At 43.0% G+C, this 25442-nt stretch overlaps 5 protein-coding genes across 9 annotated transcripts; 3 read left to right on the forward strand and 2 right to left on the reverse strand.

Moving 5' to 3' along the window:
* The first annotated feature begins 151 nt into the window (after window positions 1–151).
* On the forward strand, window positions 152–9609 carry PCB (Pyruvate carboxylase). Of its 3 annotated transcripts, none has more exons than XM_017238276.3 (8): window positions 152–442; window positions 4347–4473; window positions 4533–6045; window positions 6681–6728; window positions 7221–7618; window positions 7672–7931; window positions 7996–9025; window positions 9088–9609. In XM_017238276.3, the coding sequence occupies exons 2-8, from the start codon at window positions 4375–4377 to the stop codon at window positions 9334–9336; spliced, it is 3597 nt and encodes a 1198-aa protein (XP_017093765.2). In that variant the 5' UTR covers window positions 152–442; window positions 4347–4374; the 3' UTR covers window positions 9337–9609. The 3 variants fall into 3 exon arrangements, with proteins under 3 accessions (XP_017093765.2, XP_070134138.1, XP_070134137.1); XM_070278036.1 differs by lacking the exon at window positions 152–442 and adding an exon at window positions 4129–4264; XM_070278037.1 differs by lacking the exon at window positions 6681–6728.
* An 858-nt stretch (window positions 9610–10467) lies between these two features.
* LOC108123216 (transducin beta-like protein 3) lies at window positions 10468–13089 on the reverse strand. Its single transcript, XM_017238306.3, has 2 exons — window positions 12955–13089; window positions 10468–12899 (listed from the first exon to the last, which is right to left on the reverse strand). Exons 1-2 carry the CDS (start codon window positions 12978–12980, stop codon window positions 10547–10549), a joined length of 2379 nt encoding a protein of 792 aa, XP_017093795.2. The 5' UTR covers window positions 12981–13089; the 3' UTR covers window positions 10468–10546.
* Window positions 13090–13119: 30 nt separating this feature from the next.
* Window positions 13120–14246, forward strand: Prosalpha7 (proteasome alpha7 subunit). Its single transcript, XM_017238310.3, has 3 exons — window positions 13120–13279; window positions 13347–13912; window positions 13975–14246. Exons 1-3 carry the CDS (start codon window positions 13259–13261, stop codon window positions 14147–14149), a joined length of 762 nt encoding a protein of 253 aa, XP_017093799.1. The 5' UTR covers window positions 13120–13258; the 3' UTR covers window positions 14150–14246.
* Window positions 14247–14326: 80 nt separating this feature from the next.
* Orc6 (Origin recognition complex subunit 6) lies at window positions 14327–15720 on the forward strand. Its single transcript, XM_017238311.3, has 2 exons — window positions 14327–14847; window positions 14904–15720. The coding sequence occupies exons 1-2, from the start codon at window positions 14783–14785 to the stop codon at window positions 15592–15594; spliced, it is 756 nt and encodes a 251-aa protein (XP_017093800.2). The 5' UTR covers window positions 14327–14782; the 3' UTR covers window positions 15595–15720.
* Sting (transmembrane protein sting) lies at window positions 15605–17916 on the reverse strand. Of its 3 annotated transcripts, none has more exons than XM_070278109.1 (5): window positions 17736–17916; window positions 16857–16996; window positions 16350–16792; window positions 16183–16287; window positions 15605–16122 (listed from the first exon to the last, which is right to left on the reverse strand). In XM_070278109.1, exons 2-5 carry the CDS (start codon window positions 16969–16971, stop codon window positions 15730–15732), a joined length of 1056 nt encoding a protein of 351 aa, XP_070134210.1. In that variant the 5' UTR covers window positions 16972–16996; window positions 17736–17916; the 3' UTR covers window positions 15605–15729. The 3 variants fall into 3 exon arrangements, with proteins under 3 accessions (XP_070134210.1, XP_017093798.2, XP_070134209.1); XM_017238309.3 differs by having other exon boundaries at window positions 16857–17018; XM_070278108.1 differs by having other exon boundaries at window positions 16857–17021.
* Between the last annotated feature and the right edge of the window lie 7526 nt (window positions 17917–25442).

The raw sequence follows: 25442 nt of genomic DNA on the forward strand, positions 1-25442 counted from the left end.
CTGATGGAGAGATAGGGAGAATAATACTACCAGCTGAAGCTGTCGAGAGCTCTCTCGCCCCGAAATACGAACAAAACTGGTCGAAACTGCGAGACGCGGCAAATCGGCAAATGCTTCGAGTTATATTCCCCGAGACTAGGAGCTCCCACTTTTTTTTCAGTCCGACGGACAGCTTTGGATTGAACGGTTCGCGAGTTCCTGGACAAAAAAAACTACAAACCGACGGAGCAAGAAGGAAAAAGTGCTGCAACCGTTTCGACTTCGCGCTGTTCTAACCATTTACTTTCTTAAATAAAAGCCGGCAGAAAAATAAAAAAAAAACGAATATATAGAAGCTTTTTAGAAGTTTCGACACCCGACTCTCGTTTGAATAACTGCCTTAAAGTGCAACGAACGGGAGATTTCTCGGCAGGAGCACGAGGATACCTTCGTTACTAAACCAGTAAGTCAGGGGTCAGTGGTCAGTGGTCCATATCTGGTCTAGAGTCTAGACACATCATCAACCGGAACAGAGATATATTGCTTAGCTTATCGATCAAGTGCATAGGAAATTAATTGCATAATTTTTGCTCGATTTCTTCTTCCTCTGTGATGAGATGGGGGTTTTTTTTTGTCGTCCCATCCCTACCCCACTCCTGGTTCAATGTACATGTGGGCCTTTCGCTTTCGTCACTCTCTGGGGCAGACATGTGTTAATTACATTTTATTCTATTCCATATCTAACTTACCCCAACCACACACCACACACCACACACCACACTGACACACGCACAGCTAGGGAATTGTGGTGCTGGCTGTTTTATTTTTGTACACATCCTACTTTTCTCTGCTGCCCAATATTTATGACCTTCTTATGGTTTCGCTATTGGGAGAAACGTGTTTGTCGCACAGCCAGACAGACAAACATGCATAGATATGGTGGATAATTTATTCTAAAATACTTTGCATAAACTTTGAAATTAGCTTTCGATCTGCAATGGATGTCGAGATGTCTTTGAACAAAGTTTGATTTGTACATTTTTCGGAGCTGGACCCGGACTACTCAATGTCAAAGCTCCCGTCTCTATCAGCTTGATAAGGTTTAGAGTCTAGACTGTGTGCTTAACTGAATATAGAAAAGTATTTGCTTGAATGTGGATTTTTTTATGTACACAAGCTTCAAATTGTTGCTGTCAATCAAAAGGGGAAAACTGAAGGAGAATTTAAATATAATATATAAAAAAGTAAAAATAACGAAATAAAAATAAAAGCGGAAATAACTAGTCTAAGGATTTTGCACCCATGTTCTTCCCAACCTCGGTTTTTTTGCGGAAAAATCAATGCCCGACCGACCCACTTTCAAAAGCGACTTTGACCTTAGCGGCTTTACGTTCAAGATCGTTCGTCTATATAGAGCAAAAAAAAAAAACAGGCGAATCACGCACATTTCTATGGGCAAAATGTGATGAATAGGAAATCATTCGAGTGCCTATTATTATATTTATTATTATTGTAGGAAGTACGAGTAGTTAGTGAGTGGGATTATCAAGTTATTATTACATAATCGCTCATTCTGATGGACGTGCCAGTCAGGCGAGCAAACACATTGGGGCTTTTGGTTTGCTTTTCGGTCTTCATGTAGTCCCCCCGTGTCAACAGTGCTTTCGTGTAATTGCGTGAGATTAGGCAGAACCGCACCCACTTTCTTGGAGGGTAGAACCATTCAGGACACACCCAGTCAACAAAAAAAGAAGCAACAGGATAATTGATCTCCAACCAATATTTGGGGGAAAATAACTCAAATTATTCTTCGTGTCAGAGGCACTTTATCCATAACAAACTTTGATTTGAATGTGAATTATATGAACGTGTTATTTTCGCGTACCGCTAAACAATTTGTTAGACTTGCATTCGATGTTAATGCGACTTAATTTTGAAATAATCCGGTTATTATAAACCATAAATTCTAAAATGGTAAAGTCAACAGACTAGACTTTTATTAGAATATATACATATATTTGTTATCTTAGCTTTATATTTAAAGCCGATTAATCACAAGAGTCCTTTTAATTTGTGGGTCTAGAGATAAGAAAATCAAAAGCCAATGATTATTTCCGCTTAGTTTTGAGATAAGTGGTGCGTGAGTGTTTTATCTTTCCTATTTGAACTTGAACGAGGTTAGTATTTGACTTTGGGAGTAAAAACTTAATGAGTTCAGCAGATGTCTGATGGATCTGTCCTGATAAATGAACCTAGGCGACATTAATCGAACCGACATAAGAGAGATAAGAAATCTAATATGACAACTGACCTAAATCGACAACAGTCTCCAAACTTCCACATATTTACAATTTGTTTACAAAACATAGTATACACTATATTGATAATGGGGAAATCGAGCTTGCACAACACTTGCAATAACATTGGAAATAAATATTTCTTTTATGACATTCTTGACGTGGACTTATCCGCTCCTTAAGGTGACATGGTTTCCACAAATAAACGTCATATATGTAGTTTGATAAAGTTTGATTAATAACATAATCATGAAGTAATGCTGCGAAAATGAAACGTATTAATAAACTAAATAAATGTTAATCGATGGGAATTTAATTAGAGTTGATCTAACCAAAGATTTCCATCACGTTCGTCGTGACTATTAATAGACGGGTCCCCCAGGGTCCAGAACACAAGTGTCCACTCCCACCGGGAATGATAATACTTTTGCCCCGATGTGTTAATAAAACCAGCTTATCTTCCCCTCATTATCTGAACCTCATTTGTGTACAAACATCCGATACATGTGTCAACACGGGTGTTCGATTATCCATAGACTCCCTGGCCCACTGCAGGTCATGCACTTCACGTGAGGGGAAGCTACCTACCTTGTTTTTTTTATTCTAGCAAGTTGATGTAAATTTTAAAACAGGTAAACTATCTCCAAACTTGATAGCTTTCAATGAATCACCTGATGAGATGTCCCCATTTGGCAATTTAACTATAAAACTAGTTTTCCATGCACTTCAAATTCAGTCTATTTTTCGTAGACTTTGCCGGACAAGTTTCGCCGTAGACGAGCCCCCGTGAAATAGATTTAGATTTCAGCAGGGTACTCCACACGTCTGCTTTTTGAACTCGTTTGGCTCTTGAATCTAAAATGCAAAATCGTGTTTAAATCGTCTGGCCATCATAGCCGATCACTGACGCACCCTTGTACCTGTACCCGTCTCCGTCCGTATGTCCGTTTGTCCGGCTGTCCGTTTGTCCGCCTGTCCGTTTGTTTGTCTCTTCCAAAAGCCATTTGAATCGCTGATAATGAGCAAAACAAGCTAAAAGTAAGAACAAATTAAATAAACTGGACAAAAGTTATGGCATGTGCGAATAATTTTTCTAAAAGCACCGCACTGCCAATACTCTAAATATATTTGTTATTTTACGATTATTAAAAATTCCATTTGGTGTTAAAATATATTTGCCTAACTTACAAAAGCACAACAATGACTTGCTAAATAAAAATAATTAAGTTATTTTCCCTTTAACTGCCATACCATCTGGTGCTGGGATTGAAGGTATTTTTCCCTTTAACTGCCATACCTTCTGGTGATCGTTAAACGTTCTGAGCTTCGAATGTGTGAATATTATTAAGTGTTAGAATAAATATTTGCCAACCTGTTACTTTACCTTCTATTGTGAGGTATAATAGATAGTTTCAATGTTTCAATTAGGGATATTTTACCGGCATTATTATTTAAAATGCCTACCTATTTGCCTACTTAGACACAAAACTAAAAAAAAAAACAATAACAAGCGGCTATACAATTCTACAAGTTTGTCGGGCATTTGTTTAAACCCGCTTTGGATTTCGATCACGTGAGTCAACTCACTTATTGTTCGAATTAATGAGCAGACAGATTGTTATTTATATGGAATAACACCGAGGCAGTAAAAAATCATTGGACTTTGTACTGAATATAAAGCTTGGATTAGGAACTCTAGGCGTGATGGAGATAATACTCACTATTTTCACTAGATTTTTTAAACAAAAATTAAAAAAAAAATAAATAACAGCTGCAATTAGAACAATTTTAGGCCGAGACCTTCCATCAACGCTTGTTTGTTCGCTTTTTTGAAAGTAGAGTCGATAACCTTAAGGCATTTGGAAATCGAGCATTCGAAATTAGCAGATAATTGAAGCGTTAAATGCAATCTCTCGATCGTTGAGCACAGCAGGCAATACTTTACCCCTTCTTTACCTATGTGTCATATAAATTTCGAGTTTTATTTTGTAGGTTTTTGAAAAATAATGATATTTGATAATTTAATAAAATGATTTAAAATATATTCCCTTTCAATGCATCTTTTTTCAGCTAAATCCTAGTCCCTGGGGTCACCACCATGTTCATTCCAGCCGCACAGTCTGCGTACAGGACGCTGCGCAAGACGCAGCCACGCGTTGGACTTTACTACCTCTTCAAGAATGGCTATTCCAGCAAGGTAAGACTACTTCGTCTCCCCAGACCAGAGTTGAATTATAATTAAAATGATCTTACCAGGTGGAGTACAAGCCCATCCGGTCTGTCCTGGTGGCCAATCGAGGCGAGATCGCCATCCGCGTGTTCCGTGCCTGCACAGAACTGGGCATCAAGTCGGTTGCCGTCTACTCCGAGCAGGACAAGATGCACATGCACCGACAAAAGGCCGACGAATCGTACATGGTGGGCAAGGGTCTTCCACCGGTGGAGGCCTACCTCAGCATTCCAGAAATTATCCGTGTGTGCAAGGAGAACGACATTGACGCAGTTCACCCGGGCTATGGTTTCCTTTCCGAGCGCAGTGATTTCGCCCAGGCGGTGATTGATGCCGGGCTTCGTTTCATTGGACCCTCGCCGAAGGTTGTCCAGAACATGGGAGACAAGGTGGCAGCCCGTGTGGCCGCCATTGAGGCCGGCGTACCCATTGTCCCTGGTACAGATGGCCCCGTGACCTCCAAGGAGGAAGCTCTGGAGTTCTGCAAGAAGAACGGCCTCCCTGTGATCTTCAAGGCTGCCTACGGCGGCGGCGGACGTGGCATGCGTGTGGTCCGCAAAATGGAGGAAGTGGAGGAGAACTTCGAGCGTGCCAGTTCCGAGGCAAAGTCTGCCTTTGGCAACGGTGCCATGTTCATCGAGAAGTTCATCGAGCGTCCACGTCACATTGAAGTTCAGCTGCTGGGTGACAAGGCCGGAAACGTGGTGCACCTGTACGAGCGCGACTGCTCCGTGCAGCGTCGCCACCAGAAGGTCGTGGAGATTGCCCCTGCTCCCAGACTGCCCCCAGAAATCCGTGATAAAATGACCGAAGCCGCTGTGCGATTGGCCAAGCACGTGGGCTACGAAAACGCCGGAACTGTGGAGTTCCTCTGCGACGAATCCTGTGGAAACTTCTACTTCATCGAAGTGAACGCTCGCCTGCAGGTGGAGCACACCGTCACCGAGGAGATCACGGGCATCGATTTGGTTCAGTCGCAGATCCGCATTGCCGAAGGAATGACTCTGCCCGAGTTGGGATACACTCAGGACAAAATCCAGCCCAGAGGCTATGCTATCCAGTGCCGTGTCACCACTGAGGATCCAGCCAATGATTTCCAGCCCAACACCGGTCGCCTGGAGGTGTTCCGTTCCGGCGAAGGTATGGGTATCCGTTTGGACAGCGCTTCTGCCTATGCTGGCGCCATCATCTCGCCCTACTACGACTCCCTGCTGGTCAAGGTGATCTCCCATGCCAGCGATTTGCAGAGCTCCGCCTCCAAGATGAACCGTGCCCTTCGCGAGTTCCGTATTCGCGGAGTGAAGACCAACATCCCGTTCCTGCTTAACGTGCTGGAGAACCAGAAATTCCTGCACGGCGTCTTGGATACCTACTTCATTGACGAGCATCCCCAGCTGTTCAAGTTCAGACCAACCCTGAATCGTGCCCAGAAGCTGCTGAATTACCTGGGCGAGGTACTGGTAAACGGTGCCCAAACCCCACTGGCCACCACTCTGAAGCCGGCTGTTGTTACTCCCCATGTGCCTGAGGTTCCACTGGGTAAGTTCCGATTATTTTGTTCAAAGATTATGGCATGTGCTTTTCGGGTTCCCGCTTGCTTTTGTGATAACCCCTGCGGTTTATACCGATTTTTGAAGATCTATCAGGATATGATATTCCTGACTACTTTTTGGAGGTCTTTGAGAGAAGCTTAACAGATTAAAGAGTCATATTTAAGTTTTCAATTATATTTTAAATAATTTAAACACTTAAATACTGAATTTGTATCTTCAAAAGCTTCGTTTCAAAAGACCCCAATCAAGATCCATTGAAAACCTTTCCAGAGGCATGATTATATTCCCTGCGCATCTTTTGTGAATCGTTTTTTTAGCTTTTATGATCTGCTTTAATCAAAATTTATGTTTCTTTTAAAACTATTTTCAATTTTTGTTGCATCTGTTATTAATTAATTAAAAATATTGAATCGCAAACGCGATATCAAATCAACAACAAAAAAACACAATATCAACATCACACACCTATGTATCAACTCCAATAAAAAACCAACAACAACGATTCAAAACGCACCACAACACGCCCACCAACAAATTCCACCGACCACGCCCACCTCCGCCTCGTTCATACGCGACACGTTCTCATGATCTTTTCGAAATCATAAACAACGAATCCGATAGACCTGTCGCCGGAAGCATTAGAACGTGAAGAGCGCGGCGAGGCCAAAGGTACGTTTTATGTTGCAGTTATCCTTATGTATCCTAGATTTGGGAAATCGAGAAAGTATCCATACTCATACAGGACATTTGTACATACGATCATTGATGACATTAATATGTTATGTGGTTTGGGCTAACAAACCCCGATATCTGAAAGCCAAAATTTAAATGGGTGTGGATCTAATACAGTTTATATTATTGGTAACATCATGTATTAAACCTTTGTCATTTATTTTTATTGCTTGGGATTAAAGTTAATTACATTTAGAATATTTAACACACGAATTAAGTAATTAATTTGTTTTTTTATAAAGCAGCTTTTTGGTTTTAGCAGCTAAGCCCGCCGCTTTTGATGTATTACTGTTTTTGTTTTTTGGGTTATCTAGTTTAAATAATAATTGTAATTATGTTGGTCCAAGGATTAAGGACATAATCCTGCTTTCTAGCGACCTATTACATAAGAGAATAATACTTACTTTGGTTTTCTTATGATGCGTACAGTGACGGAGCCACCAAAGGGTTTGCGTGAAATCCTGGTGACAAAAGGCCCCGAGGCCTTTGCCAAGGAGGTACGCTCCCAGAAAAACCTTCTGCTCATGGACACCACTTTCCGTGACGCCCACCAGTCGCTTCTGGCCACCCGTGTCCGATCCCACGACTTGCTCAAGATCTCTCCGTACGTGGCCCACAAGTTCAACAATCTGTACTCGCTGGAGAACTGGGGCGGTGCCACCTTCGATGTCGCTCTCCGATTCCTGCACGAGTGCCCGTGGGAGCGGCTGGAGGAGATGCGTAAGCGTATTCCCAACATTCCCTTCCAGATGCTGTTGCGCGGAGCCAATGCCGTTGGCTACACCAGTTACCCGGATAATGTGGTCTACAAGTTCTGCGAGCTGGCGGTAAGAGGATCCTATAAGCTTTTCTAAGTGGGGTACTGATTTTGTTTAAATAGGTCCAAACTGGCATGGACATCTTCCGTGTGTTCGACTCCCTGAACTACCTGCCTAACTTGATCCTCGGCATGGATGCCGCTGGAAAGGCGGGAGGTGTGGTTGAGGCTGCCATCTCCTATACCGGCGATGTTGGTGATCCCACGCGTACCAAGTACGATCTGAAGTACTACACTAATCTGGCCGATGAGCTGGTCAAGGCTGGAACTCACGTTCTCTGCATCAAGGACATGGCTGGTTTGCTCAAGCCCGAGTCTGCAAGGTATGTATCAGGCAAACCCTATCCTATCCTATCCGGAATATTTTCTAGATTTTTATTGTTCCAGACTGCTCGTCACTGCCATCCGCGACAAACACCCCGATGTGCCAATCCATATTCACACTCATGACACCTCCGGTGCGGGCGTAGCCTCCATGCTGGCCTGTGCCCAGGCTGGTGCCGATGTTGTGGACGTGGCCGTTGATTCCATGAGCGGCATGACCTCACAGCCTAGTATGGGTGCCGTTGTGGCTTCCCTGCAGGGCACACCCCTGGACACCAACATCGACCTTCGCACGGTGTCTGAGTACTCTGCCTACTGGGAGCAGACACGCACCCTTTACGGTCCATTCGAGTGCACCACAACGATGCGTTCCGGCAACGCCGATGTCTACCTCAACGAGATCCCCGGCGGGCAGTACACCAACCTCCAGTTCCAGGCCTTCTCTCTGGGTCTGGGAGACTTCTTTGAGGACGTGAAGAAGGCCTACCGGGAGGCCAATCTTCTCCTCGGTGACATCATCAAGGTGACGCCATCGTCAAAGGTTGTTGGAGATCTGGCCCAGTTTATGGTGCAAAACAGTCTGACCGCCGATCAGGTGCTGGAGAAGGCCGAGGAGTTGTCATTCCCCAAGTCTGTGGTTGAGTATCTGCAGGGATCCATTGGTATTCCCCACGGTGGCTTCCCCGAGCCGCTGCGCTCTCGCGTTCTTAAGGACATGCCGCGCATTGAGGGACGTCCCGGAGAACAGCTAGAACCTTTGGACTTGGATAAGCTGAAGAAGGATCTTAAGGAATCTCACAGCAGCATCACAGATCGCGATGTCATGTCGGCGGCACTCTACCCCCAGGTTACCAACGAATACCTGGTCTTCCGCGACCGTTACGGTCCCGTGGACAAGCTGGACACGCGCATCTTCCTCACTGGTCCGAAGGTAGGCGAGGAGTTTGATGTATCTCTCGAGAAGGGCAAGACGCTGAGCGTTAAGGCTTTGGCCGTATCTGCCGATCTTAAGCCCAATGGCATTCGAGAGGTCTTCTTTGAGCTTAACGGACAGCTGAGAGCGGTTCACATCTTGGACAAGGAGGCAGTAAAGGTAAGTTCGGCAGCTGGGGATTTTGAAGCTTTCAATAATTTCAATAATCATATTTTCTGCAGGAAATCCATGTACATCCCAAGGCCAACAAGGCGAACAAGAGTGAAGTGGGCGCCCCCATGCCCGGTACAGTCATCGACATCCGTGTCAACGTTGGCGACAAGGTTGAGAAGGGTCAGCCCCTGGTGGTGCTGTCCGCCATGAAAATGGAGATGGTGGTGCAGGCACCCGTTGCCGGTGTTGTCAAGAAGCTGGAGATTGCCAACGGCACGAAGCTGGAGGGCGACGATCTGATCATGATCATCGAGTAAGCCTCCGAAACAACGAGGTGAACAATGTCCAAGCTGCCAGCGCACACCTTATGTAAATTAAGTCTAACAGTGATAATCTTAGGAATTCTGTCAGGGAAACAGACCCGAAAATTGCTCCTTCGCAATTTCCATATTTTGTTAAAATTGTTACGTGAAAGCTCAGGCTTTCCGCTCCCGCAGGCTTTCCGTGCTCGGTTCCCATTTCGACTTCATATGTAATTTAATTATAAATTTTGTGATTTATGTATAAACCATTTTTTTGTCAAAATGTAATTGATTTGAGTTATGGGAAACGGGTACAGATTTTTATATGTATATGTATGTGTTATATGTATTAATGAAAGAGCTTCGAATGTCCTGGGAGTCCTGTCTTCACGTACACAAGCCACAAACTCAAATTTGAATCAAATTTTATACCATTTTGGAATTTTTAATTCGCGAAAACCCTTTGCAGAGGTGTTCCCTCCGTCAGTACGTATGTAAGTGGTTATAAATGTTATATTAACTATTTGTCTAATAAATGTTAAAACAAAAAATTAGAAAGTAAATCGTTTTTACAGCACAAAAACTTGCAAATCAAATTGATGAAGGTATCCCGCTCAAGGATCGGATAGAAATTGGCCAAGATATGGACTTGGCTGTGGGCCAAAATGGGAATTCTGGATTTTACAAGGGGTACCATCAGAAAAATTTGAAAAATCTGGGTCGAAAATTTTGTTTCGAGGTTTTGATGCAGATTTGAAGAGAATGGAGCTACAAATCGATCAAGGTACTCCGCTCAAGGATCGGATAGAAATTGGCCAAGATATGGACTTGGCTGTGGGCCAAAATGGGAATTCTGGATTTTACAAGGGGTACCATCAGAAAATTTGAAAAATCTGGGTCGAAAATTTTGTTTTGAGGTTTTGATGCAGATTGAAAGAGAATGGAGCTACAAATCGATCAAGGTATCCCTCTCAAGGATCGGATAGAAATTGGCCAAGATATGGACTTGGTTGTGGGCCAAAATGGGAATTCTGGATTTTACAAGGGGTACCATCAGAAAATTTGAAAAATCTGGATCAAAACAATGGAAACAAAAGGATGTTTTGTTTAACACTTTTTTAAATAATTTGAATTTTTAAGGTATTATGTATATGTAAGTAAATTTTATTTTCTTAAAAATAATTAAAAAGAATTATTTTAAAACTAGTTAAAATATTGTCACACCCTACATGCACTTCACGATAAACTCTAAAAAGGCCAATTCCTTGTTCAGCTCGGTGACCCTCTTGAAGTGTCTCTGGACATAGGGTGTCAAGACCTCAACCATGTTGCCATTATTGTAAAAGCGTGCTTTCGGATCATGCAGAGCGTCGCCAATCAGATGCCTGAGAATGAGGTTGCCCACCTGCGAGTGCCGAGAGTTTGTGGTCCAGGCCTTCACATGCTGGAGCAGCGCCACACGCTGGTCCACGTTCAACTGGTCCACTAGCTGGCGGAGACCATCATCATCCCTCTCCCGGACAAAGTGGTTGATGATATCGTAGCTGGCTTTCGGTTTGTCCAGGTTCAGGGCCAACACAAACGCCTTATGGAGCTGCTTCTGGGCATGGAGTAAAGAGTGGAGTGTCTGCTCTTGCTCTAAGGTGGCCTGGCGCTGATCAAGAGCCTCGTTACGCGTGGCCTGGGTCACATCCCCAAAGCGTATTAACTTTGAATCGGCTCCGCCGGTGTAGAAGAATCTATTACTCCTTCCGGAAACGGCCAGAGCCCAAATCCTGTCATTGTGCTCATCTAGGGATTGCAGGCACGTGTTGGTCTTGATGTTCCACAGCTTCAGCAAGCCATCCGATGCGGCGGAGAGGATGAACTTGCCGTGATCCAGAAACTCGGCTCTGAGCACGGTGCATTCCTGATCGAATCGCTTTAGGCAGGCAAAGTTGCTGAGCGACCAAAGGCGCAGGGTGCAGTCGGAGGAGGAGGTGAGTACGATTTGATCCACTGGGGAGAAGCGGACACTCCAAACTCCTCGGGTGTGTCCCCGAAGAATGCCCTGCAGAGAATTGGAATCTGATAGCCAAATTTTTGCTGTTTTGTCCTGCGAGGCCGTTGCTATGAGCTTATTGTTCGGCGCATAGGCCACACAGTTGACCTCCTTGTCGTGGGAGAGTGCTGCATAACGCAGATTGAAGGAGTATGCATTGCGATCCTGCTTGTCCCTGGCCAACTGCCATACCTTCATGCTGCCATCTTGGCTTACAGAGGCAAATCCTGTGGCTCCGTTGTGAGTCATGGCCACGCACCCAATGGTTGATGTGTGGCAGTTGTCTTGCTGCAATAACGGCTCCAAAGAGCACTCCTGATCATGTCGCAGTCTCCACAGCCGGACGCTGCAGTCCTTCCCCACGGAAATCAACAGATTTTGGGAGGCTGCCAATGACATGACCGTGTCCGTGTGTCCCACAATCAGTTGGCAATTCATATCCCGTTCCGTGTCATATAATTTGAAGTGTTTGCTGTTGGTAGCCACGGCCAGGTAGCGATCGTTGTCGCCCATGAAGCACATGTCCAGAATCTCGTCATTGTTGCCCACCAGCTGCTTAATGGGGCTTAGATTTTCTGCATCGTATATCAATATATTCTGCTCACTTGTGACCAAGGCCAGTTGCTTTAGTTCTCTGCAGTTTAGAAGACGACTTATTTGAAAGTCCGTCTGCGACAGAAGTTCTCGAATACGCCAAGTCTTGCCGTCTACCTCCAATAGCTTTCCAGATCCACTGGCAGCAATTATTTTTCGGCCCTCGTCTGCGAATATAACGCCTTCCAGCTCTTCGAAGAGGGGCAGAACCTTGAGCTGCTTACTTTCGAGCTTCTGGTCCTCCAGTTCCCAAACGATTACAACCTTGTCCCGGCTTACAGTAACAAGTTCATTGCAGTCTGCTTCGGTGTTCTTGAAGCTTATGCCAGTGACCATGGAGATGTGTCCTCGCATCTTGTGCAGCAGCTTTTTAGTCTGGTAGTTCCAAACATAAATCGTGTTATCTGCGCATACGGCATATATCTCCCGACGCAGTACGTTGGGATGAAATACCAGTAGCCAAGCGGGTCCCGGGAAATCTTTCAGAGCGCCAACACAGCTGTTATTCGAAAAATCCCATAGCCTCAGCGTGGCGTCAGCTCCTCCGCTTGTGCAGATTATGCTTCCACAAGGGCTAAACTCAATGCGGATTACAGGACCTTTGTGCTGCGCCTTCCAAAGCTTCACCAGCTTTCCGGAGGCTAGTTCCCACAGCCGAAGAAGCCCACTTCGGTGGGCAGTAACCAAATGCTCGTGGGATACAGCAAAGCAGGTAATCGTGTCCTCCTCCACATCGATGTTATCCAGTTCGACGGGTTTCTTAGTGTCAGCCGCCGAAGTCGAGGAGTTGCTATTCACACCGAAGCTTTTCTGAATCAGTGAAGTCTGCACAGCAACCTGATGCACTGAGGCTCCATTCAGGCAATAAAAATACTGGCCATCCGCGCTCCATGTGATATCGCCACCGGCATAAAAGTTCGAATAGCGCGCTTCCGCCGCATAGCTATAAAAAGTAGACAGGTATTAATTTAGATTATAGGTTTTAACTTCACACTCACCTTTTTTCGCAAACTGTCGCAAGCATGTTCTTTTAGATGTTTGTAAATATAAATAAGAACCGCGTGTTAAAAAACATCGAGTGTCGATAAACGCCGATGTTTCCTATTTAGATCTTCGATATCTCAAATCGATATGATTAGTGATGTTCAACAACTTTTTAGAGAAAGCAACTGTTGCAGTCCCCTATCGATAGGTGGCACTGTTTTTCCCATCTCTAGCCAAGAAAAAGCCGTCAAATCATCCTCTGCTCACATTTAAACTAACATTTGCTTTTTGTATTTAAATTCCAATTAAATCTCCAATATGAGTACTATTGGCACCGGTGTAAGTGAACGCGAAGCGTTTTTTGCCAAACAAATTTTAATAATTCGCATTTAATTTGTTTTTGCAGTACGACTTGTCGGCCTCACAATTCTCGCCGGACGGTCGGGTCTTCCAGATCGACTATGCATCCAAGGCGGTGGAGAAGAGTGGCACTGTGATCGGTTTGCGAGGCAAAGACTGCGTGGTACTAGCTGTGGAGAAGATTATCTTCAGCAAGTTGTACGAGGAGGACGCAGCCGGACGCATTTTCACCATTGAAAAGAATATTGGAATGGCTGTAGCGGGTCTGGTGGCCGATGGAAATTATGTGGCGGACATTGCTCGCCAGGAAGCGGCCAACTTTCGGCAGCAGTTCGAGCATGCCATCCCGCTAAAGCACCTCTGTGAACGGGTTGCTGGGTACGTTCATGCCTACACTCTGTACAGTGCCGTCCGACCATTCGGACTTTCAATCATATTTGCCTCTTGGGATGAGGTGGAAGGCCCCCAGCTTTACAAAATTGAGCCCTCCGGTTCCTCCTTTGGCTACTATGCTTGCGCCAGTGGAAAAGCAAAGCAACAGGCCAAGACAGAGATGGAGAAGTTAAAGCCCAACATGGAAACGGAAGAGCTTATAAAAAGTGCGGGTGAAATGTAAGTTTTTTTTCTGGTAGTTTCTGGTGGCCGTTTCTTACATACTTTGTTTTTACTTTTAGCATCTACAAGGTCCATGACGATCTGAAGGACAAGGACTTCCGATTTGAAATGGGTCTTGTGGGCAGGGATACAAATGGCCTGCATCGCATTAATCCTGCCGATTATACCGAGATGGCGAGGAATGCTGGAGATGCCGCCAGAAAGGAAGACGACAGCGATAATGAGACTCATTAATCAATTCTGGCAGTGAATCTAATTCTGGGCCTAAACATATTACATTAATTTTATATTCCCGTAAAGCGCAAAATGTATGCAGAGATCTGGTTTGAAATTTGGTTTTTTATTTTTCACCGAGCTTTTCGATCAGGGTCCACTCATAGGTTCAGGCTTACAAAATAAAGACGTCGATATCGCTTGGTGGCTTACACCGAAGATTTCGTCTGCTAGTTCCCGCCCAGCAAGGTGGATATGGGCTTGACTACAGGAGGCCAAGAAACTAGCAAGTTCTTCCGAGACTCCGATCTCTTTGAGATTCACAAATAGCAAGGTACTTCCCGGCAATTTCAAAATTCGCCCCATAAATTATGTAAGACTTGCCACCAAATAAGAGAAGTATGAGGTATAAGCTCAGCCAGATTCTGAAATGTAGCGTTCTTTAATCTATTGAAATAATGAACGGCTCCTAAAAAATATGTAATGTAAATATTTCCGCGTTTTTCAACCCTGTCGAAATTTTAGGACGATCCGATAGCGCTGTAAAAAATTTGTGGCAACACTAAACAGCTGATTTTACTTGGCGCCATTAGTAGCTACTTCCGATTCAGAGGAACTACTTAAATTTGTAAACAACGAGTATTTTTAACAGAAATGACGACGTTAATTGAACAGTTAATTGCTAAACTGGGCTTAAGGGATGAACCCAATGTGCTAGAGTAAGTATTCCCCATAATCTGCAGAAATGAGCAAAGGATAACCAATTCCTTTTCAGGAAAACCACTGAATTGGTGCGCCTGCTGGATTTGCGATCCACCAATGTCCCTTTGAATGTTAATGAATATGGAAAGATTGTTCTGTGCGCAGACCTCGCCTCAAACCTTTTAGGTATTGGCTTCGACAAAGAGCAGGCCTTGAAAATATCTATGCTCCGCAAGACCCACTACCTGAACCACAAACGCATGTTTGAGAAGCTGTTGGACCTAAACAAGCTGGCCAGCGTGAAAGACATTTGCGTGCAGTTAAATCTAAATGAGGTTTCTCGCAAAGCTGAAGAGCTTATGACACTTTTCAAGGCACTGGCGGCCACCCAGGACACTGACATCGACACTAATCATCCCCAGTACGCGGCAATCGCCGTGTTTCATGCTTGCCGATTGCTCAAGACAAAAGTGTCCAAGACGAAACTAATGCCCTTTAGTAATCTAAGGCCCACCCAGTGGCAGCAGCTCGAACATCAGTGGGAGCGCATGATCACCAAACACTACAAGGAGAACAAAGTTGCCTCTGCCTCAGATTTGGAGGGAAAACTTAAGCAAAGCCAGCAGGAGAACATCATTGGGCAAGAGTCTAAAAAACCATTAAAGCCACAGGTAGAGGATTACGAAAAATGGAAGGCAAGAATGCTGGCAACGGCAGAAGCTAAACTAATAGAAATGGAAGCTATGGAAGAAATGGAAGCGTAGACCAAACATGTATCCCTAGGCCATTTAAAACCCAGTTCATCTTTTATTATATAAAACATTCTCATTACGTTTAAGTAAAATTTATAAAAAACTCTTCAAAAATTAAATTCGTATTCGTAAAAATGCCGTTCGAACTTAGTACTTTTTATCTATGGTTAACATTTTGTCAATTACTTTGGTTTGGTTCTTCATATGAGCTATAAGTAAATCCCCAATATCAACAAGATCGCCGTTCCCATCATGGGCATTGTAGACTAGAAGGTCTACCTCATTACGGGTTTCTGGCCATGTTTTGATGAGATCCTTTAAATGCTTACAGAACTTAAGCCAAATTTCGCGTTGAAGTTCCTTCATTTGCCAAGTGGCTGACAGATTGGACTGCATGGAATCGAAGAAGGACAACATTGGTGTGGCACCTTCCATGGCAAAGTAATATGTTTTTCCGTTGATCATTTTAGTAAGACGGTAAACGTCGTGCTTGAAAGGACGATAGACGCCAGCTCGGTTAAGGTGTCTAGTCTCTAAGGGCTGCATATCGAATTTTTTGATGTTAACTAATGAATTTAATGTGAAACTATGGCATATTACCTTGGCTTTCTGCAACAAAGGACTCTCCAGAACCTTATTGACGAACATTTCATCGGGAATAAGGATGATCAGGCGGTCCACACCAAACGTGATGTTGTTCTCGGCCTGGATGGGAATGAATTATTTATAAATGAAACTAAAACCATTCAAAGAATTCAAACTCTTACCTCGTAGACCGCCATGCGATGTTTGATTCCATCGTTGTTGCTTTCGGGCAATACCAATTTCAGGTAACCATGAAAGTAATTCGACGCCATGCCTGCCGCATAGTCCAGGCCGTGATCTTCCCGGATCCAGTGAGAGTAGGTTAGCGTGCTCCGGCTTAAATCGAAGAAGAACCAGTACATCGGAATTTGGGCCAAATAGAGAGCGGTAGGAATAACGACCCTAAAATCTCCAGTAACTGAAATTCGGGACAGACCCGCGATGACGAATGCCATAGCCAGATAGACATGTTTGCTTTCGTAGGTGCACCCACGACGTAAAATCGTCCATAATCGATCTTCCGGTAGATAATACCGGCTATAGCGGATATATTCTACGGCACAGCGGAACAATCGCAGCAGGAAATCGGCGAGGAAAACGGTAGCCGCAACTCGAATCGAGACATCTGGGTCGAATCATGATTTATGGGTTATAGTTGCTTATCTGTTACCGATCGTGTTATCACTAACCTGCATAGTCACCCAGCATTTTCAAATAGTACCATTTCCTGCTTTTTACCGTCCTGACAGCTCCATTGGCAACCTCCTCGTCTTGATTATATTGCGAATTTTTTGGAACTGCCATTATTTCCAGATAGTGCGAACCAGGGCTGCCAGATCAGTTAACAAAAGCTTCTTTTCAATTTCATTAAAGCACAGTGGGAAAAATATCAGTTTTGGGAAACAGATCAATAAAACTGATATTAAAAATTGTCAAATTCAAAAAAGGTTACGGTTACCAGTTAAAAAAAGTGTCTAGTTTTATACATAAATATATATGTATTTAGAAAAAAAAAGTATAATGAAATCTTCGAATACTGCACAGCAAATTCTTGCCATCCGATCCCCCCAATTTGGAATCGTTTTATAAATCTCAAAATAAAGTATATGTATTTACATATGTCAGTATATGTGTATAATTGTATGCCTGTGCTTGTTGGAATGGATTAATATCACTCCAAACATTGAATGAATGAATGTGTTTGTATTTCTTATCCGTATTTATTCTTAGAAAAGCATGCATGTAGAATTCAATACTGCAAGCTGATGCAGAAATAATTTAAGATTAATAAAAAATAATAATAGATGCGTATAGAATAGGCCCGACTTGTGTCAATCAATAGCCCAACCCAATGGTGGAGATATGCGATTTTTATTACTATTCCCGATCTGAATTCGTAAAAGTTCATTATCGTGCAATAAAAATTTTATTATTGACACTTTTATATTTGTTTTTCTTTTGCTGCACTGAATTTTAAATTGGCTTAAGGCCTTTGAGTTTTGAATAAAGTGAAGTGGAATAAATAAGGTGGAATATTAAGGAAAAGGTTTATAATTTAATGTGCTTACCTTTTTGAGTTTAAGGATACGAGCTGACTGATCCCAGCTTTGAAAAACGACTAAGCTTCTTGAGGCACTTGGAGAGAATTTATATCACACGATATTTGATATTTATGCAAATTTGTATTTCAATTTGATCAAAACAGAATGAGTAAGATCAGAGATTTCATAGCTTACTGGCAAGATCTTGATGTGATTTCCCTATCTTTATCTGATTTAACCATTAATATATATTATTTAAATCAAACAACAAGAGGACCCCTTTGGTTTATTTAAAAAATCTCTTGCCTTCAGCTATGAAATGTCTCAAAACTAGTATTTTGGTATTAATTACCTCAGACTTTAATAATTATATTTGTGTATGAAAATATAATTAATTCCAGTTGAACATTTAAAGGCTGTGCTTTATATTAATAGGATTCAATTTAATTGATAATTTAAAATGTTTTTAACAAAAATTCAAACAAGTTAGTATTTTTGGGGGAAAGATCAGCGCCACCTGGTCCCACTATTATAACGATCAAAGATTTAAGTTGGATTCAAATTCAAATTTTAATTATATTTAATATTTTTAAAGTATCTTGCTCTAAAACTCGTCCTAATGAATAAAGTTTCAACTCGATTCGTGTTTTGTCTTTTCTTTTTTAAAATAATGCATTCTACGGAGTTGAAAAAACGTTTCTGAGTTGACGGAGAAGCAAAAAAAGAAACTGTCAAAGCCAGGGCAAGTACTTAATTAACCTGTCTCTTTTGTAGCAATTAGTGACGCTTTTTATTTTAGGATGAGGATGGATTGAAAAAATGGAATGTGATGAAATCAAACACAATCTGCAGTATCCAATTAAAGTTCCCTCTCGAGTTGAGGAATGCAAACTTTAACTCATTAACTAAATTACATGAAGATTTTCTCTCGCCAGCAGGACCTTAAAATTTGCTGACAATTTTAATGTTATTGTTAAGATGATTAAGAATAAATAACAAGACAAGAGCCCCATGCGTTTCCCACTGAGATATTTATTAAGGCAAGGCCTCGTGCTTGGGCAATTAAATATGAAAATACCTCTGAAACGGTTGACTTTGCAAGGAGGTGCAATTTCGGCTGGCTTTATGTAAATAGTCATTTAATATGTCGGCCCAGCGCAGAGGATTTAATTTGCGAGACAACTGAAGGCATGCACTTAATTAAAGCTAGCTTTTTGGCAAAACAAGCTGACTTGCATGTCGTATTCGAAGCAATTCCGTCAAAGGTCCCACCTGTATGTATGAAATTTCACCGAATAGAATATCCGGGCTGCCATTAGGCAAATACCAGCTGAGCCAGGGGCATGGACCAGAACCTATACAAGGCTGTGGCATGTCAATGCTTTGTGCACTCTCGTTTGAGTCTAAATTACAGGCATTGCTCACGCGTTCTGTATAATTAAAGGGGCACCCCCATAGCTCACCTCCCACGTACGCATTAACTTTAATTGCCACCGGTGCCGGAAACTTTTAATTTTGTTAAGCGTAAATTTCCCATATACATTTGCCACCTGCTCGATGGTTAGAAAAGAAATGGCCTGACATGCAGCACGTTTAATTTGTTTACACAAATCTTGCTCAAATGCCAGCCACCGCCACCAGCCACCAACCACCAGAGGATGAATTCCTCGGCTGTTTGACGACTGAGCCCAAAAGAATAAAAAAAAAGAAAAGTGTAACAACTTTGAGTGCTCGCGCTCTCCTGCGGAGGAACTTTCCAGCGAGTCCTGCGAGTGTGTAACAATTAAACTGCAGCTAAAAATAGTGACTAATGAGAAAAGTTTTCAACAACGGCTGTAAAAAATAAAGGCAACCGAACTACGCAACTTACTCCACTGAACCGAACCGAACTCTCCAGCCAGGCCAAGCCAGGCGAGGCCAGGCCGAGTGTTTGAGTTCCACAACTTTTTCTATTTTGTATTGAATTTTCTGGCGTGTCGAGGCACAATTTGCAGCCATTAATGCCGGGGATCAGCCATCCAAGTGGATGGAGCGTGTCAGCCATAAAGGGAATTGCAATCCGACCAAGACAATGAAACTCTAGCCATCATATCACACTTTTATAGCCCCAAAGACGGGAGCCATAGGAAAACTTTTGCGAAAAGTTGTTGTTTTTCTTTGATAAGGAAAATCTTTTTCAAGTATTTACGATAGTATGCAAAAAAAAAAAAATACATTATTTTCGCTGTCACAGTTTATTTAGTTAATCATGATCAAAATCAGATACAAAAGGGCAAGTCTTAAGAGTCTATGGCTATAGAAGGCAGAAATATGGGTTTGTTAGTCTCTAAAATAAGTCTAGTCTAGAATCATAGAATTATCAATGAATCCTGGTAAAACCCTATGCCAGCTCTAGAAAGGTATCCTTTTAAGCCTTTCAACCTGTCATCTAACTTTAGCAGACAAAACCAAAATGGGATTCTTTCAAGCTAGTATTGGTAGATCATGCGACGTGATTATGGGTAATTTTGACCAAAGTTTCCTTCCAAATCGCTGCAGATATGATTAGGGCTGTGGGTTGTGAGATGGCCTGGCTTATGTGTTATGCTGTTGGGAGCAAAGTCACGACCACAATCGGCGGAGGCATTAGATATGCGCATACATTCAGTGGCTCGGCAAACTTTTGTTTGCCATGCAAATGCCATGTGTGTCCGGGAGTGGGAGTGGGCGGCTGTGCTGCTAACGCATAGTTAGAGACACTTGTGTGACTTGTTAGCGTAATTAAATTTATTTTGAGTGGAAGCTCGAACAACCACAGGACGGCAAATGTCAGGACAATAACAATTTAACAAGCCGTTATTCAGGCATTCGGATAACTTTCAATGTGAATGCACTCTACGGCGACATGCTCCCGGCTCAGCAGGAGGAAGTGGCCGGAGGATGTGTTTTGCTTTTCGGCCATAATGAAATAAACTTGTCACACAGTCGGCAGAAGCCATTTGCTCGATGTCCGGTGTCCCAAAACTACATCCGCCGCACACGCCCGAGGCCGAAAGGTTGGGTGTCGGATGATTTTCGATCCCGGGTGGCTGCAGCAGCAGCTGCTTTGTTTTCATTCGAAATTTAATTACGCATAGGACTTGTTTACAGATTCAGAAGTTAATCCCAGCCGACGGTCGGACGTGCACATTAACCTTAATTAAGTGACAAACAATTCCCGCCAAAGTTCGTCACGCCATCATTTTATTTACAGGCAATTGAATTTTAATGGGATTGCTCCTTTTCTAAAATTCCATCCTGACTTAGCTCGCCAGCTCCCACATCCTTGCCGGCCGGCCGGCCTCGGTTGAGAGTGTCCATTTGCATAGTTGTTGGCAGCACAACTCTTTGGCCAGCTGGCCATTATTTCGCACTCTTTGGTAATTTAATTCATTTGCAATGCCTTTGCGAATTACGGAAAAGTAAAATTTACTTTGCCATTTGCCATTTTGGCCCTGGGCCGCCTTGGCATTTTTGTTCGGTTTTGTTTGTGCCGGAGTATTTGCCCCCTAAAGTCCTTTGCGGCTAAAGGACCTGTGGTGGGCAGCCTCGAAAGCCGCAAGCCACTTTTACGTGATCCTTCCTCAGAGTCATCTTAACGCATCATTTAAGCTGAGCGGGGTGTCCTGTCCTCTGATTCTGGAATCGGGGTCAGATAACGTTTCGTCTTTGTTGCCCTTAATTAAAGATTTAATGTGCTAAGTTGTCGGGACTTTTGGCAGAAAAACTTTGCTTTAATAGCCGAGCCGAATCATTCTCGTAGGTTGTGTGCTCTGTCCATAAAATCCTCCAGCCGTCCATCCATCCATCCACCCATCCATCAATCAATCAATTACGCTTAGACGTAGGACAGGATAATAAAACGTGCTCGGGACGGAGTTTTGTCAGCAAAATTTACGATCAACTGGCACGGCCAAGTATCCCAACCAGCCCGGAAAACTCTTGAACAGTTTCATAGATTGAAAAGCATTTTCTTTTAAGCCATTTATTGGAATATTTTTGCAGTTCTACCAAAAGGCTTGAAATTTAGTTTCCAATTTTCAGCGACTTGATCAAGGGATTTTGTTTGCATTGCTTTCGATTTTCAATATTTATGACTGTTAGCCCAGTCAGTTGCATGAATATTGTAAAGAATTTCATGCAACATATTCACAAAGTATGATGCGCGGCTCTCTCCAGTGCCGTGCAAAATTGCTGGCTATTGTCCGAGTCCTGTAAATGCCGGACTAAGCTGGCAAAGCAATTATATACCTAAATGGTTTGCCCACGTCAATGGCAATTGTCTGCGATTTCCATTTGGACGAGAGATGTGTTGCATGCAGGCTGGCAACAGAGAGCACACAGGCTGCAACACACAGCCGGCTGTCGGAGCCTGTCAGCAGCCGAACAATGAAATGTGGCCAGAAAGGATGAGGAGGCCAGTTGGGGCTGCAACAAAAGAAGGATAAGGCAAACTTTTTAATTGAAAACCAACAAAAATATAACGGCAAAAGTTGCAAGTGGTTGACACTTCATACCCGGCCAACCGGTCGTATGCATAATATTGAAGGTGGCCTCCAGGATGCTGAAGAGACTCCTTTGTGAGTACTTAAAGTTTCATATACATATAAGTATGTATGCTGGCTTGTGTCTATGTGTGTGTGGACCTTAATCAGGTTCAGAGCCTTGCAGACGGTTACCACGTTGTTATGACGCCAGCTTACTGCACTGCACCGAATATATATTTAAATTTAAGATTATATACATACACATATAGACGGATTTCTTTTGGCCACATTGCACTTATGACTGAAAGGGCCGGAATGGTGGCAACTGCTGTTGACACATTTCCATTGCGTTTTATTTGCGTCTCTGCGATACATCGAAGTTGGCATATGCGGCCTACGTGCCGTGGACTTTTTTCCGTTTCGTTTTTTTTTCTGTAGCCGCCTTTTAAGCCTTTCTGACGTTGGCCAAATTGACAAAAGTTGGCAACGCATCGTACCCGCTGCTGGTGTTTACAGTACCGCGCGGAGCTTAATTGAATCAGCCCGTTGTTTATCGGGCTGCCGCTACTATCTCTGTTATCCTTCAGGACTTTTCTGTCAACCAGTCATCCGGCCATCCCCCTCCGGCTGCTCATTCTGCGTCATCCTGCCGGCGGTGTAATGTGATTATCGGGTTGTTTTGCTCGCAATTAGAACAAATTGTCCTTGCTGTGCCAGAGCATAAACAAACGGCAGGATGCCAGCAATTGTTATCCGGAGGAACAATGAGCGTCAGTTAAACTGGTGTATGGTGCTCGCAATTCGATTATCCCACCGGCTGCACGGATGCAGTCCTGGATTAATCTCTATTCGTGGAATGCCCCATGGAGCATGATTAAATCGCTCATGAAATCGCAACATCAAGCCATAAAAAATCAATTTCGAGCTTGGTAATTCCGCAAAGATTTACGTTTCAATTTCAGCTACAATAAAAATCAAAGCAACCAGGTCTGTATCCCAGGGATACCATACCCTTATCCTTCAGCGTGTGAGTGTGTTTGTGTGCGTATGCGTGTTTTTGCGAATGTATTTGTGTGTGTGTGACCATAAGCCGGCTTAGCAGCTTTGTTGACGAAATTAGCAGACTCCAAGGGATGACAAGTGGTTGGGGTCTGGCCCAGTCTTGGAGGTCCTGTAGACCGTCTTGTGGGATATCTATTTTGGGCATAAGAATTTGGCGGCATTCGCACAGATTTATGCCCCATAAAGGACTGGCTAGACATGAACATAGATGTCCGCATCGGCACAGGACACACTAGCTTTATGGCGATGACAATAAAAACGAATACCCAACCGACAATAAAACCGACAACAAATTCCCGATTATACAGAGAACTCTCCTCTCGTTATGTGCATAACCCGGAGACTTTTTTAATTTTAAGCCCAGTGACAATGTCATAAAACAATCATGTGCTCAGTGGTTAAAATAAAAAACAACTCCATTGTTTACTTGCCAGCCAACTTTTGTCCTTTAATACCATGGGCTTTTGTTAATTTCTCTTAATTCAAAGTCAACAGCAGCCCCAAAAATAAAGTCTAATCCGTTTGTGTTTGCCCAAGGTAATTGCAGAGGTCATGTTTACTTATGCTCCGCCCTTCATTAATATGTGAAGAGATCCCTTTTGGCAATTTTTCGGAGCATTCCTGGGGCTCCTTTTGCCGTTGTGGACATTATTTTAATTGCGGTGGATACATGTTTTATTGTGTGCACCCTGTTGTGGCAGAATCAGCAGCTTAAGCTAGTTGTAACTGCTAAATGTATAACTGCCAGGCAAGCTCTCGAGTTGTGGCAGGAGCCGCAGGTGCCGAGGCGCACTCACCGTGCACTTTAATAAAGTTCCTCCTAAGTATGCCACCGAGATAGCTCGACTTTCCTTTTCTTCCTGCGAGAGTAGTTCCCTTTCCTGGCTCGCAGGACAGTGGGTTGATATTAAGGCATTTTATATTCTAAATAATAAGTTATATTTTTAGTTTATTTAACCTTAAACTTTTATTAAAAGGCTTTACTTTAAGGTTGGGTAGAAATTAAAATTTTTTTATATGTTTCCTCATTTAAGAGCCTAGGGCCCACTTCCTCAGAATCCGTATCCACCCCGGTAGCCTTGAGCTCCCCGGGATGATGTCGCATCGTCCCACTCTCGTACTCAAGACGCTGCAACCTCTTGCAGCTTCATAATTGCCATGGCAACGCCAACTTCTGCAATAGTTGGGCCCAGGACTGGGCCCTCCCCCGGTTGGATGGGGGGATCTGGTAGCATTTTCACTCTGTTGTTTTCAAATTGCTTTTAGCGATCCCTCATACTTTTATGCAACACTTCAATGGGCTTACGGCAAGGACTCGCGTTCTTACCGTTTTCCATTTGCCGTGCCATAATTACAGGTGCTAAATGAGATTGCTCGCAATTGCATTCCGTTCTTCTGCGTTCGTAATCGGACATTTTCAAGTGTTTTTTGCATTTCAGTTTCAGCTTTAAGGACGCCCCAGGCCCGGGGCCAGGACAAACTTTTCGGTCAAGAGACGAATCGCGTTGATAACAAGCATAAAACAGGAACTCCCCGGGGCCACAAAACACTAGAAAAGGAGAGAGCCTGCCGAAAAACTTTACCAGGAAACTGAAACTAAAAATGGTGTTGTAAAAAAGTCAACGTTCTCAAGTCTCGAGTTCATAGAATTGCTTATTTTGTTGTTGTGCTCTTAACTGATTTCCATATTGTTGTTAGTTTTGCGAACTGTGATTTTATATATATATATATATATCTGTATATGTATGTACATATAATACTTGTGCAAATAAGTAGAAAGAAAGTGCACATACATTTTCAGTTTCAGTTTCGTAGGAAAACAAGGAAAAACTTTTATACATTTTCGGGAACCAATTTTTGCACTCTTATCGTGCCAAGTGGCTGCGACATTTCAAGTGAATTTCATTTCGCCTTCAAGCTGATTTTGTTTAAATGCATGGAATGTGAAATACATTTAAAATTTAAAGTCCTTTTTGATTTGGTCATCAAAATGGTAATCTGTCTGAAAACAAATGTTAGGCCGGGATCGATTGAATTACCATTAGATTTAAGCTGGAAATTCCATTTAAAAGATGAGGATAATAGCGTAAAAATGACAGGCTAATAAAATGGAAAATGTTTACGCCATACAAGTGTAAGCCTCGAGTGCTTTAAGCCATCGTTTTGA

The sequence above is a fragment of the Drosophila bipectinata genome, chromosome 2R (assembly GCF_030179905.1).
Source record: "Drosophila bipectinata strain 14024-0381.07 chromosome 2R, DbipHiC1v2, whole genome shotgun sequence".
Classification (NCBI taxonomy): Eukaryota; Metazoa; Arthropoda; class Insecta; order Diptera; family Drosophilidae; genus Drosophila; species Drosophila bipectinata.

What these genes read in the sequence shown, in the direction of transcription:
- Orc6 (XM_017238311.3), top strand. Translation starts at nt 14,783, where the DNA reads ATGACGACGTTAATTGAACAGTTAATTGCTAAACTGGGCTTAAGGGAT. An exon ending in GATGAACCCAATGTGCTAGA is followed by an intron (nt 14,848 to 14,903) that starts GTAAGTATTCCC and finishes ATTCCTTTTCAG; the next exon opens with GAAAACCACTGAATTGGTGC.
- Sting (XM_070278109.1), bottom strand. Translation starts at nt 16,971, where the DNA reads ATGGCAGTTCCAAAAAATTCGCAATATAATCAAGACGAGGAGGTTGCC. An exon ending in AATGCTGGGTGACTATGCAG is followed by an intron (nt 16,793 to 16,856) that starts GTTAGTGATAAC and finishes GATTCGACCCAG; the next exon opens with ATGTCTCGATTCGAGTTGCG. An exon ending in CTTTGTTGCAGAAAGCCAAG is followed by an intron (nt 16,123 to 16,182) that starts GTAATATGCCAT and finishes TTCGATATGCAG; the next exon opens with CCCTTAGAGACTAGACACCT.
- PCB (XM_017238276.3), top strand. Translation starts at nt 4,375, where the DNA reads ATGTTCATTCCAGCCGCACAGTCTGCGTACAGGACGCTGCGCAAGACG. An exon ending in AGAATGGCTATTCCAGCAAG is followed by an intron (nt 4,474 to 4,532) that starts GTAAGACTACTT and finishes TGATCTTACCAG; the next exon opens with GTGGAGTACAAGCCCATCCG. An exon ending in AGAGCGCGGCGAGGCCAAAG is followed by an intron (nt 6,729 to 7,220) that starts GTACGTTTTATG and finishes TGATGCGTACAG; the next exon opens with TGACGGAGCCACCAAAGGGT.
- Prosalpha7 (XM_017238310.3), top strand. Translation starts at nt 13,259, where the DNA reads ATGAGTACTATTGGCACCGGT. An exon ending in TGAGTACTATTGGCACCGGT is followed by an intron (nt 13,280 to 13,346) that starts GTAAGTGAACGC and finishes TTGTTTTTGCAG; the next exon opens with TACGACTTGTCGGCCTCACA. An exon ending in ATAAAAAGTGCGGGTGAAAT is followed by an intron (nt 13,913 to 13,974) that starts GTAAGTTTTTTT and finishes TTTTACTTTTAG; the next exon opens with CATCTACAAGGTCCATGACG.
- LOC108123216 (XM_017238306.3), bottom strand. Translation starts at nt 12,980, where the DNA reads ATGCTTGCGACAGTTTGCGAAAAAAG. An exon ending in GCGACAGTTTGCGAAAAAAG is followed by an intron (nt 12,900 to 12,954) that starts GTGAGTGTGAAG and finishes TACTTTTTATAG; the next exon opens with CTATGCGGCGGAAGCGCGCT.